Consider the following 14,530-nt stretch of genomic DNA (forward strand, 5'->3'; position numbering starts at 1 on the left):
GTGCTTGTCACGTGATCATCACGACGCGATGGGAGAAAATTGAGGAAATTTTGCCAATGTGTGAAGATGGCAAACTAACAGCTGGTGAGAAGGTGAAAGTGAAGATAAGTGGTGATGAAGCAAGAATGACCAGATTAACAAATTACATTATTCTGAGTTACTGTGTGCTGGATGATTCAAAAGATGTTTTAGCTGCCAAAGGTATACATAAAATCTGTACAACTCATAAATCTGGTGTTCTTGCCATCTCACATAATTAATGCATACTATAAGGAAACAAAATGACATGGCAAAAAAATGAACAATATGGAGTTTTAATCTGAAAATGTTTCACACCCTTGTTAAAACAAGTTATTTTATGGGGGAAAAGCCTATATGGCAATATGAATTAACCAACCATTTAACTGGGATCTATTAATATAAACAATCTTTTGTCCCAACCAGGAACAAACACTATAGCAGTAATGAGTGGTACAGAATGCTATGAGTCCCTGAAAGTTAGTTTTAAAGACTGCTGGAATGAAATTAACAAAGTCATTCATGATGGTCAAGTTGAAATAAACCCAGGACATACCATACCAGTTGAAATATTTCTTGGTGGTGACTATAAGGTAGAATATTTCTATTGCTGCTGTCATTTACATTATCATGCTTGTCAGTTTTCAAAAAAACAACCGAAGTTTGTGCTCCAGTTTTTATTATATATTTGTTATTTTCTACAGTTCCTCCTACTCATTAGTGGACGTGCTGCAGCAAATGCAAATTATGCTTGTTTGTGGTGTACAATTCATAAGGATCAAAGGTATTTTAATTGGAGTTGTGGAAAGCTCCTTTTTCCTTTTCATTGCATTTAAATCTAGACGTTTATATAGTAATACTTTACAGTGTTGATTTACAGAAATTTTCCATGATGTATTTAATTAAATGTTTGTTTCAGATGGGATATGACAGGAGATTACTATAACCAACCATCTATGGCTCTGACATTGGCTGATATCAAGAAATATTGTTCTGGATGAGCTTTACCTTCTTCTTCGAGTTACAGATATCTTGTTATCTAACTTAATAGAGGATGCTATGGAGCTAGATGACAAGAAGGATTTCTTGAAGAAGAAAGGGGAGCCCAAAGGGGTCTGCTTACAGAGGCTTGCACAGCTCATAAATAGCTGTGGTGTAACATTTAATGTGTGGGAGAAACGGGATGATGATGGTAAAGGGATTGGAAAGATGGACTGGACATCGTTGATGGGTGTTGAGAAGAAAAAGTTGCTACATACCCTCCCTGATAAACTCCAATTAAGCACTGAAGAAATTATTCATCAGGATACTGCAGACACAGTCATTAAACTCTGGAAGGTATAGTCCGGCAGACTCAACCGTTTCCTTACTTTGTCCATACGTTTATGAGCAGCAGTCCCCACTTTTTTCACATTTATTAGGTTCCCTAAAACTTCGAATATTTGAGATAATCTCTTCATGCTCTTGTTGGGTCATTGCATTCTGCCGTACTAATGGCGGATACAAAGTTTCGTCTGTTGTTTCTGTTTTGCGGCGCTTACGTGCTGTTTGTTCATCGGCGGAGCAGGGTTCTGTGTCTTCGCCACTGTCGTATTTTTTTTGTTTTTTCCGCTTTTTCCTTTTTTCGTCTTTACTTTTTTTCTGTCTTTTCCTAATTATTGGTCTCTTGACTTTTTTCACCTGGACCTCTTCGTCGCTATCCGTAATCAGCACACATTTCTGAGCTACATAGTTCAAATAAATTGTCCTTATATTAAAAAGACGTGACATTTCAAACATCGTAGATAATAGGAATATGTGTAGACATTGGGCTTTATGACCAAAGCACAATAGATTTATAAACACTGCAAATTAAAGTAGAACAAGTGTTGGAAATCCTACATATATATTGATCATGCCTTGTCTGTTGAGAGCGAGAGGTTATGTAGTTAATGAGCTATGTGCAGAACTACATAATAGGTTATATATGCCTTGTTCTTGTTCACATTTCTCCATCATTAGCATTAAATGAGCTAGAGTGGCAGAATATTCCAAATGGTGTGTTTTCACTGCAATCACCGTATCTTGTGTTGTATTGTACATACATCCTTATGCCCAGTAATGGATTAAAGATTATCCCATATCGCATGTCATACTTAATATTTTACCTCAGGTTATAAATATAGGTGAATGCATGCAGCTATATGGGTAAAACCAGTATCTTCTACCATCATTATGCTAACCTCTAACTTCTATGTTAAGCTCTAGTGCTCTCTCCTTGTAAGGAAAATCTTCTGCCCTTAGACAGAGTAAATCTAAAGTAGGGCTCATCAGGGTGTAATACCACCAACTAGGCTAATGTTAATTTAACTTTTTCATTAACAGCATTTTGGTGACATATACTTCAACTGCATTTCTTCAAATAATCCGGTCGAACTGGAAACATGTGGATCTCGAGTAAGTACTCTTGTTGTGTGTTGATATTATTAATGCAAAGTGGTTGCAATGGGTGGTATATAATGATATCAAGGGCTACATAGTTGATTATCTGAAAAATTCTTTTGCATGCATTTTAATATCAATTTCAGATACGATGCTGGATAACACTGTTTCTCACTTTGCAACACGATAGAAAAGGTTATGCGAATAAAAATATCACACCTTATATGCATGCAGCAGCATATCATATCGAGGATGTTCTCGACAAATTTAAGAATTTGAAACAGTTTAGTGGACAAGGTACGACTCTTTTATTTGTATTGTACAAACATGAGATATGGCATTTTTTCATTCTTTGCACTTTTATTATTGGTGTAGAAAAAAACAATGACATTGCCAGAAGCATAGTCCTTCGTAAGTCCAACAATTTTGACAGCCCTGCTTAGGTGATACGAGCAGAGCACAGACTTAACAGTTTGTACTGGAGAGAAAGGAGGAAAAGACCATACAAAAAAGTTGCAACTGCATTTTGGAATGGTGGGAAGCAAGAGGCCACTAACAGTAAAAAAAAAGAAGAGCATTAGTATGCAGAGGATGGATGCTCCCTCTACAATTGTTGAATGCAACAGCAGCATACCACCTGCAAATGTACAACAAAGAAACAGGCAAAAGGAAACAAGAAAGGCAAAGAAAACAAAGAAAACTAAGAAAAGATAGTTAATCTCTGATGTATATAGGTGTATAATATATAATGAAATAATATATACATGATATAAATGTATATAAATATTCAATGAGTGTTCTATTTATATTATAGACAATAAGATGGATGATGAAAATATAGTACACAATTCCATATCTTGGTCCCACCACAACATGTTGTTGACAGATAAGGAAATTACATAACCAAGGAAAAAATGTCAATGCTCCATATTCATGATCAATGGAATAAATACCATTAGACAGAAAAAAAATTAAAGTAGTGTGCACCAGAATGTATTTTTTACTAAATTATTTTCATGCAGCTACTTTAATAAAATCCATTGACATTTTTTCCAGATAAGACCTGGGTGATGGAGCAACATTTCCTGATGTGTCAAAAATGTGGTGTGCTGGTGACCAAGATATGAAATGTCTAACTTTTACAGGGAAATTTAGCTTTGTTCCTTGACCATGACGATCAAGCAAATTGTCCCAGTTCTTTGAGAAAAAAGTCCCCTTAAAATCTTCTTTCTCTAGCAGCAACCAGAGTCCATGCCTTCGACCTTTCCCCATAAAAAGAAAGGAAAAGACATCCTGACGGAACTCCACCGTCACACGTGATCTTGTTCGCGGGCTGTTTAGTGACTGGTGAATAGCAACTCTGAGCCGACTGACTTCAACCAATGTCACATTCCTGGAAGGAGTTGGCTCATTGAAGTACCTATAAAAATTCAGGGTTGAATTTAAATAAATTTATGAATAACATATTCAAGATTTAATGAAACTTAACCTCTCGTGCATGCAAATTGATTAGTATTTTACTAACTAAGAAGGCTAATATGTTATTGGAGTAAAATTAGTGCAAGTAATAACAAGATGTTTATTTTTAAATACTTGCCTAATACATTCCTCCGATAAGTGTTCTAGAGGCTCAAATGAGCTGTAGCCCAGCCACTTCACCAGAAATTCTTTACCCTTTTAATAAATTTAAAATTACAGGATCAAATATACATTTGTTTGCATCTTATTAAATCGGTTGAACCAATTTAATATTACATATATAATTACCTCTTTCAAATTTCGACTGGCCAGAACTCTTTCCACCGAATAGAGTCGGCCGCTTTCTAGCGTCTTTCTCCGTCTCTTAGTGGGGAGAGAGAAATCTGCCATTGAAAAATTGTTCAATGCGCAAAAAAACCCTGGACTATGCGCGCTTCTCTTAGTACTGCTGTTAGTAGCGGCCGCCATGTTGAAACTTTATCATGTCCATTGTACTTCATGTATGGCGCGTAAGAGCAACAAAATAAGCTCCTCCCACTTGTGTCCACAATTTCTCGCCATGTGTTGGAGATATGTTGTTGCCTTTTGGTGTTGCATCATCAATGAATGGAGAACCTTGTAGAGAACTAACTGTAGGGTCGGACCAATTTGTTTTGTTTTAATAATGCTGATATTTACTTTAGACCAACCCGGAGCTTATGCATATAATCCATACCAAGACAAATTATTGATGAGTACTGGGGAGATGCATAAACATTTCTTCCTAGCTAAAGTGCTCGATTCAAATAAAATCATGCATTATACATGTACTGTATTAAAATAGCAAACATTAGTTAAGGTTCAAACCTAAAGTTCAATTTTATTAAATGTTTGTTTCTGTTTACAGGTATTAAAAGCACGGCTATGGAAACGCACTCATCCTTACTTTTATGTTAAATGTTTTACTTTTAATGCCAGATGATTGTTTTACATTGTCTATAGTGCCAGTTAACTCTGTCATACATAGAAGACAGTTTAACTCTAACATTCCCGGCAGATTTTGCAGAAACTATACTGATTTGATTAATTCACTGTGTTTTTCTATGATGGGCTATGTATAAGTTTAAATTTTTGCTTGTATATACATGGGTTGGTTGTGTAAAACTGTTTAAACTATCATGAACGGTGATATTAACTCTAACATTCCAGGAGAGATTGGTTAAGTTTGCACTACAATCATAGCGATTTAGTTATTTCACTACGTTTTAATATGATGGGCTATGTATAAGTTTAATTTTTTGCTTGTATATACATGGGTTGGTTGTGTGAAACTCCTTGAACTATCATATACGGTGATATTAACTCTAACATTCCATTTAATGTTTACTTCTAATCCCAGATGTTTATTTTTTTCTGTTTGTATAATGGCAGAACTCTGTCGTATATGTCAGACAATTTTACTATTTAGTACCATGTGTAATAACCCTGTAATATATAGAAGACAATTTTATTGTTGAATACCAGTTGCTGGTTGTTCAATAATTTTTCTGGTCATAAAATCTATTGCAAGTAAAGTAATATTAGAGTGATTAGGTAGTCATTTCATGTTGGCATATTAAGTTATTGATAAAATATTTAAGCTGTATTTGGATTTGTGAATTAGAAGCAGTAAATTCTTAGATATTCACAAACCTTTGAGAAGTGTGTGTGTGTGCATGTACATGTACATATAAATTCATATGTGTATTTCCTATTACAATATACAAGATGTATGACTTACATGTAAATGTAAAAGTAATGTTAATACCCAATTCATACTTTTCAGTTTATTGGAATAGAAATGGAACCTGAATATGTTTCAGTAGAGATGGAATGTTTGGATGGTGGGAATGCTGGAAGAGAGGTGGATGGTGGAAATGGTCGGGAAGAAGTAGATGTTGGCAGTGGTCACAAAGAAATGGCTGGTTGCAATGGTCAAGAAGAGATGGAAGCTACTGATTGTGGAAATAGCAGAAGTGTGGGTGGGAAAAGCCGTAGGGCAAAGCACAAGTGCCCATTCACAGCATGCAATGCCAGTGTCATCCACCTTCCCAGGCACATGAAGCAGGTGCATGGGTGGAATAAAAATGGCTTGGCTGCTGTTCTGGGAACATTTGATTTGCGAAATGGCATTGGTAAAGAAAAGAGAACACTCAAGGAAAGTATGCCCCAAACATGAATGTGGTGCCATCGTTAGGCGGATACATAACCATCTTGCCCAAGTACACAAAATGAAAAGAGGAAGTAACAAATACTTGAAGTTGGTGAAGAAGGCTGAGAACTATTTACCTCCTGTTATGACATCAGTTCCTCGAACCAATCTTCAGTGGACAGCGATGACCATACCGAACTCATCACATATGTAGTATACTACAATATTTAATCGAAAAATTCCAGAAAAAAAAACTTACAAAAATAAAATATATTACATTAAACTTTTCACAGTCTCACAATATGTCTCACTCTCACAGTCGCCATGTTGTTATGTATGCTCTGTCTTACACTAATTGCTCCTATTTTGAAACATGTCAATCTTTCTAGAATTAACTATAGCTTGTTTATGAAAGTCCCCGCCCCGTATCACGCTATATAATGTGGCCTACTATAGTTCCGGTTTACTGCTCCCCTAAATATTTAGTCAATTTTTATAATGTCAACTCAATATGAAGTGTTCCTCATTTACTTATCTCTGCGAGGCTCTCTGTTTAGTCTGCATCCTCAGTTTGTGCCAGTTCGCGTATTTTCTTTCTTGCTTCAATAGCTGCTTACCGTTTCTGCTTTTCCTTTTCAACCGTCTGCTTGTTCTCGTTCTTCCTTTGTTCTATTTGCGTTGTGCAACGAATTTCGAGTGGACACACCAACTGTAACGGTCGTTCGATAGTATGTCCTTTGTGTAAAAGCACTACACCTCGTACTACTCCATCCTTTCCTTTGACTTGTCGCACTACCCTTCCTTTCTTCCATTCGCTTCTGTTCTTTTCTTCTCCCACGACTAAAACTACTTCGATTTCTGGCACGTTAACTGGTTTTCTGTTTACTCTTTGACTTTCCATTAAACTGTGTATGTACTCTCGTTGCCATCTTTTCCAAGTATTGTTCTTTGCCTTGGCGATTCTCCTTTGCATCTTCGTAAGCTCATCATCGTCATTCTCTACGTCATTAATGAGATAAGTGTTTTTCCCTCGAATGAGAACATTTGGCGTTAGTACTTCTTCCTCCCCACATTCGCTTTCGACATAAGTTAATAGACGATTGTTCATATTAATTTCTATGTCCATGAGGACCATTTCCAAATTCTCAAATGAAAAGTGTGTTCATCCAAGAGTCTTATAAAGGGTTTTCTTTATTTCCCGTATCAACCTTTCATAGATACCTCCCCACCAAGGGGATTTAGCGAGGTTGAATCTCCAGTGTATACCTTGTGCAGCTAGGAAGTCGTGCAATTTCTCACTCTTTCGAATGGCTTTAATTAGTTTCGCTGTTGTTTTGAATGTAGCTGCATTGTCAGATATCAGCAAATGTGGTCTTCCTCTCCGAGCGATGAATTGGTTGAGCTTTTATTGGAATTCCTCGGCTTCTTGGCTTTTGGTTAGTTCCAGGTGGATCGCTCGAGACGCGGCACACATGAAGATTAATACATAGCACTTTCCTTCTTCTCTCTTACTGATCTTGTATTTTAGCGGGCCAGCGTAGTCGACACCGGTGACTTCGAATGGTTCGCTAGCTTCGGTTCTAAAGCTGGGCATGTTGCTCGTTAGCAGTGACCCATAGGGCTTATCCAAGCGTATCTTGCGACACTAATTTCTTCGCTTACAAGAGGTCCCGACTGTTTCTGGTTTCAACAAACTTTTGCCAAACAGTTGTTTAGAAATCTCAACACCCACGCTGTTACTCGCAGTGTACGCCAGTATGTATTTCTATCTAGCAAAGCATCCCATTAGTCTGGCTCACTTTCTTTCGTAAACAGTGCCTGCTTTTTAATCGGTTTGCATTCTTGATTGACAAATGTAGTTACTTTTAAAATTGGTTGTTCTGGCCATTGTTCTTTTTCTAATAACCAATCTGGACCGTTGAACCAGTGTTCTGGTTTACCAATCTAGATATGGCCGATTAATCAAGCCTGTTGTTTCAAATTGAATGGCCTTACTCATTAAGAGCGGATTGCATAAATAATTAAGTAAAAACTTGTTGTGTGTAAAAGACAAACGATTTTACGATAAGACTTAAATTAGGAGTGTTTTCGAGGTGCTCTTTACAAGAGTATATATAGTCGCCGAGTTCAAGTATTATAGACAATTGCTAAAGTGTAAGACGTGGTTTGCAGAGCGAGAATACTTTAATCAGTGACACTATAATAAGTTTATTAAGCGAAGCGTGTGAAGCCAGACATAGAATTTGACTGAATTATACATTGGTAGCAGGAAATGGTTACTTAGTTTTAAGTTATAAACTACCGTATATGAACAGAGGTTATGGCCACAGGCACAGCAACAACCGAAGAATTCGAAGTTGGACCTAGGAATATACAAGAAGCAGAAAGCTTAGTTGAACAATTGTCGATAAGCGATTTAAAAGTATGTTGTTCGACGTTCGGGTTGGATGCGCATGGTACAAAAGCAGAGTTGAAAGCAAGGCTGCTGCAGTATTATCAAACGAAATTTACAATGATCGTTGAAGATGATCTCGTTGTTGAGCACGAGTGTTTTGACGAACAATTTTCTCCGCAAATTACAGACAATACCTTAGAAAAACGTTTGGAAAATTCAGAAGTGTGTATTATTCAAGTAGAAAACTGTATTTATGAGTTGCGGCATTCTATTCAAAATGATCTTACTTGTCAATCAATGGAAATTATGATGCAAATGTTACAAGAGCCGAAGTCGTCTACCCCATTAGTTCAGAAATCAGAATCGAAAGAAAAGCCATTGGGGCATTTTAGACAAGACCTTAGCACTATTAGCGAAGCTACAAGAGAAGCTGAACCCGATATGGAGAATAGAAATGAAAGGCAATCTTTTCGACATGATGGTGCAGATTCTTTTCTTATTAAAATGGAACGAAAGAAGAAATTTCTGACGAATAGCATGGAAAGAACAATGATGGAGTTAGACAGTTTGATTGGAGAAAAAGCTGACGCGAAGCGTGTGGAGCGCCAACTTCGGAAATTAAATGGGATTGAGAGCGAATGCATTAGAGTTCTAGAAGAAATAGTAACACATGCTGATCACGACTATCTTGCTGAAGCAGAGATTGAAAAATGGGAAGATGTGCGTGCACAAATTGTTCAAGCTGAAGATCAAGCTGAAATATACATCGGACGAAATACAACTGTAGCAACATCCGAAGTTCAAAGTGTTAAACTACCATCGTTGGAGCTACCTAAGTTCTTGGGAAAAATATTGGAATGGCCATCTTTCAATGATGCATTTCATGCTGCCGTTGGTTCTAATCGTAAGTTAAGCAATGTGCAGAAATTAACTCATCTCAGAGCCTGTTTATCAGGGAAAGCATTTTGATGTATTGAAGGATACTCTGTAATTAATGACAATTATGAGAAGGCATTGCAAGATTTGAAAGACCGTTTTGGGCGCAAGAGACTGGTAATCAGCGAGTTGGTCAAGTCGATTCTTGGATTGAAGACGCCAGATGTAACTGATTCGAAAGCTCTAAGATACGTCTACGACACCTTAAGAAATCGGTTGAGAAGTCTGGAATCGAATGGACTTAAGATAGAAAAGAACGAAAGTCTTACTATGGTTATGTTACCCATACTGGAAACAAAACTATCAGGCGATTTGCGAGAGAAATGGGAGCTCGAACTTGCAAAAATCAGTGACGAAGATGATACAACTGTTGATATTGAATTGTTTTTCAAATTCTTGGAGGGTTACGTTTTGAGTAAGGAAGCTGGAGATGAAGTTGAAGCAAACAAACTTCCAATTAAATCAAAGCGTCGCGGATTCGGGCAATTCAAGAAAAGGGATAGAGCGAATGTTGATGACGAAAATCTCTCCTCTGCAGCCGCTTTACTGAATACTACGGATGGTAGTAACAAATGTGGCTTTTGTTCTCAGCAACATAGTACAGTTACATGTAGGTTTGCACTAAGTAAATCACCAGAAGAAAGATGGAACATGTTAAAGAAGAACTCATCTGTTCAAACATGTTACAACTGTTTACAACCTGGCAATGTATCCCACAATTCCTGGACCTGTAAGAAACCGAAATGTCCCGTCAATGAGTGTGGAAAGCGTCACCACCAACTCCTTCATATCGATAGTGTTAAACCCGAGAATCAGGAAAATGGTTCAGCAAGCATGTCAGGATTTGTCTCTTCGAAAGCTGGTCAGCAGAATTTACTTCCCACAGCTTGTGCTCGACTTATTTATAATGGAATCAAATGTGTGGTACGCGTTCTATTAGACAGTTGGTCAGAAGAAACATTTCTGCGTTCAAGCATCAGCTATAATCTTGGAATGAAGAAAGATAATCGGTCAACTACAATGAAGATCAATATGCTGGGCGGAGAATATCAACAAAAGAAAGTACATCGGGTATCATTTAAGCTTGTGCCACTAAATTCGTATGGTGCTGAACATTCAATAGATATGGAAGCGTGGACAGTAAACAATGTTTGTGTACGGTTAGAGGAAGTCAAGTTTGATGTGAAGAAATGCAGTTATTTAAAGAATTCGAACTTGCAGATCATTTTCCTCGTAAAGCTGCAACCGTCGACCTACTCGTAGGAATTGATCAATATCACAACTTGGTCCAAGATTCGGTCAAGCGAGGTGCTGAAGGTTTTCCAGTCGCAATGTGCTCTAAGTTGGGATGGCTTCTAAGTGGTCCAGTTCCTGGGAAAAATTCCAAAACTAGCCAGACGGTGAGCATGCTAAGCGTAGCCAAAGTAGAAGATCCTCAGTGTTTACTAAAGCGTTTTTGGGAACTTGACGCAGTCGGTGTTGTTGATGAACCAAGAAATTCGCAGTACACTGAAGAAGAAGCATTTGCCATGGAACAATTTGAGAAGAATATCATGTTTGATGGAGAGCGATACGAAGTCGGCCTACCTTGGAAGAAGAATACCCCTCCCCTCGTGAACAATTATCACCAAGCGTTGCAGCGACTTATCTCAATTGAGAAAACTCTCAAAAGAAATCCAGAGAAAGCTAAATCGTACCGTGATGCTACAAATCAGTATATCGCAGATGGTCACGTGCGAGAGGTTATGCAAGATGATGAAAACGAATCAGGAAGAGTCCGATATCTCCCTCATCACGCAGTGTTCCACGAAGATAAATCCACAACGAAATGTAGAATAGTATTTGATGCAAGTAGCAAAACCCCTGACGGTGTTTCCTTAAATGCTTGTCTATTGAAAGGCCCGAAACTCCAGCCGGATCTGGTGCAAGTTCTGCTACGGTTTCGATGTCACAGAATAGCTCTAATGGCAGATATTAGGAAGATGTTTCTCCAAATTTGTCTGATGAGGAAGGATCAAAACAGTCATCGGTTTTTATGGCGTGATCTTAGTATCAACAATGTTCCAAAGACGTACTGTATGACCCGAGTGACTTTTGGAAATACCTCTTCCCCATTCCTCTCCATCGGTACAGTTCAAAAGCATGCTAAAATTAATGAAGATATTTACCCGAAGGCTACCAAAGAAATTTTGGAGAATATGTATGCGGATGATCTACTTTCGGGGTCCCACGATGATCAAAGTACAATTCAATTACAGGAAGAGTTGTCGAAGTTAATGCACTCAGGAGGATTTCATCTTACGAAGTGGGCATCAAATTCAAAAACAGTGATGGAGCGTATTCCTCCAGAAGATAGACCACCAAATTTCCTTATCACCCCTAATACCTATGGTCCCGAGAAATTATCAGATCTATTAAAAGCATTAGGAATTTCATGGAACACTGTAAAAGATGGGTTTCTCTACCAAGCTGGATCAGCCATTGCGAATGAACCGGATCCAATGACCAAACGAAGTCTAATTAGCCTGTATGCAAGATTGTTTGATCTAATGGGATTTGTGTCACCATTCCTCATGCAGTCGAAGTTATTATTTCAAGAGTTATGGGCGCGAGGTAAAGATTGGGACGATCCATTGGACGATGACATTGCAAAAGAATGGAATGATTGGAAACATGAGTTAAGTGAGCTAGAAAATGTTGAAATTCCGAGATGTCTATTACCTAAAGAAAACGACATTAAGAAAATTGAACTCCACGGGTTTGGAGATGCAAGTCTTAAAGCTTATGGCGCAGCGTTGTACTTGTGCGTGGAGGATCAAGATAAAAAGCGGTCGTTTAACCTTGTCATGGCTAAATCGAGAGTCGCGCCAGCCAAAAGAATCACACTTCCTCATTTAGAACTTGTTGCAGCGTATGTCACAGCAAAATTGATTGATTACGTCATCAAAGCTCTCAGAATACCTGTGCATGAAGTGTACGCTTGGTCCGACAGTCAGGTGGTCTTGAGTTGGATTCGAAAATCAAGTAATAATTGGAAAGTCTTTGTGGCCAATCGAGTCCAAGATATACAGCACAGAGTCGACCCAGAGAGATGGCATTACTGTCTGGGAAATGAAAATCTCGTCTCCAGAGGTTTATCTATACAGGACTTGTCAACAAATTGTCAACAAATTGTCAACTTTGGTGGCACCGTCCTTCGTGGCTTCAGCAAGATACGATAAATTGGCCTCAAAAGAGCTCGTCTGATGAAATTCCAAACGAATGTTTCTCCGAAGCGAAAACGAAAGCTAACGCTATTATCTGTAATGTTGGGATTCAAGAAGTTGCGAATCACTGCTTGGATAATGAAGTGGTCACGATTGCGTGAAATTTCAAAAAATGGTCGTCTGTCCACTTTGGAGATAAAAGAATCTGAGTATCTGTGGTTAAAAAATATCCAAAAAAAGGTTTTCCGTGATGAATAAGAAAGATTGAGTAAAGGAAAAAATATTCCCTCAAACAGTCCTCTTTTAAAGCTGGATCCAATATTTGATCAGCAAAAGCAGGTCATTCGTGTCGGAGGACATTTGCAATTCGCTCAAATAGTGTACGAAGCAAAGCATCAAATAATTATATCACATCATGATGAGTTGGTGGAAAAATTGGTGTTGCATTTGTTCACTACAACGCAAGTCATGCTGGTCCAGAAACTACGCTTGCCATTCTTCGCCAGCAATACTGGATTACTGGAGGTTGGAGTGAAATCAAGAGAATACTGAATAAGTGTCTAACCTGCAAGCACTGGAAAACTAAGCCCCAACAGCAAAAGATGGCTCCTCTACCGGTTGAACGAGTACAAATGGTTCCAGCCTTTACCAACGTTGGACTTGACTTCATGGGTCCATTATATCTTAAACAGAAATTGCAAGCAAAGGGGAAACGGGAGACCACCAAGGCTTATGTTTGTATCTTTGCGTGCGAGGATTCCAGAGCAGTCCACTTCGAGCTAACGAACAATATGACTACTGAAGAATTTCTGCAAGCCTTTCGTCGCATGGCAAATCAAAGGGGAATGCCACATACCATACGTTCTGACAACCAAACCACCTTTCACAAGGCAGCTCGAGTATTCAGCGCTTCAAAACAGAAATTGAAGCTAACGCAAATTGATCCTAAAGTTGTGCAAGATCGATTGGAAAACGACGGCGTGGTTTGGAAATTTATAATGGAGAGAGCAAGTCATCATGGGGGACACTGGGAACGAGTGTGTCAACAGTTAAAGGAGCCATTGAGAAAAGTTCTCGGAAAGTCGTTATTAACTTATACGGAAATGTTGACTACATTAACGAACATTGAAGCGATAATAAATTCTCGACCCTTGACATATATTGGAGATGATATTCAGGACGGAGTCATCATAACCCTGGCATTACTGGCACTCAATCGACAATTAGGTGAAGTTCCAGATCACCTTGCGAAGAGTTCCACGATATCTCTTAGTGATCAGTATCGTTATCAACAACGGCTTCAACAACATTTTTGGTCGCGCTGGCAAAAGGAATATCTACCGAGGCTAACCATGCGTCAAAAATGGCTTCAGAAAATGGCACCATTAAAGCCAAAGGATACGGTTTTGGTTTCCGATGATAACCTTCCACGAGGCAAGTGGCAGCTTGGCAAAGTAGAAAACACTTTTCCTGGGAGAGATGGCTTAATCCGAACAGTGTCCGTTCGCACGAAGAAAGGAGTCATTAACCGTCCAATTCAAAGAATACATTTACTAGAGAACCATTACGACTTGTTACAGAGGCAAAATATGAGTGCATCTGGAAAAGCAACGTCTGTTAATAAGAATGACAATTTGCCATTGGCTGTGGAGGATGTTCCGGTTTACCGATCTAGATATGGCCGATTAATCAAGCCTGTTGTTTCAAATTGAATGGCCTTACTCATTAAGAGCAGATTGCATAAATAATTAAGTAAAAACTTGTTGTGTGTAAAAAACAAACGATTTTACGATAAGACTTGAATTAGGAGCGTTTTCAAGGTGCTGTTTACAAGAACATATATAGTCGCCGAGTTCAAGTATTATAGACAATTGCTAAAGTGTAAGACGCGGTTTGTAGAGCAAG

The 14,530-nt window shown here is 38.3% G+C and overlaps 1 protein-coding gene and 1 pseudogene across 1 annotated transcript; both read left to right on the plus strand.

Moving 5' to 3' along the window:
- Positions 1–114: 114 nt before the first annotated feature.
- Positions 115–1,266, plus strand: LOC114534436 (annotated as a pseudogene).
- Positions 1,267–13,227: 11,961 nt separating this feature from the next.
- LOC114534437 lies at positions 13,228–14,337 on the plus strand. The gene has a single exon (XM_028555879.1). The coding sequence runs from the start codon at positions 13,228–13,230 to the stop codon at positions 14,335–14,337; it is 1,110 nt and encodes a 369-aa protein (XP_028411680.1).
- Positions 14,338–14,530: the final 193 nt, after the last annotated feature.

This window comes from Dendronephthya gigantea, unplaced genomic scaffold, assembly GCF_004324835.1.
Source record: "Dendronephthya gigantea isolate DGI-Jeju-01 unplaced genomic scaffold, DenGig_1.0 000100F, whole genome shotgun sequence".
Classification (NCBI taxonomy): Eukaryota; Metazoa; Cnidaria; class Anthozoa; order Malacalcyonacea; family Nephtheidae; genus Dendronephthya; species Dendronephthya gigantea.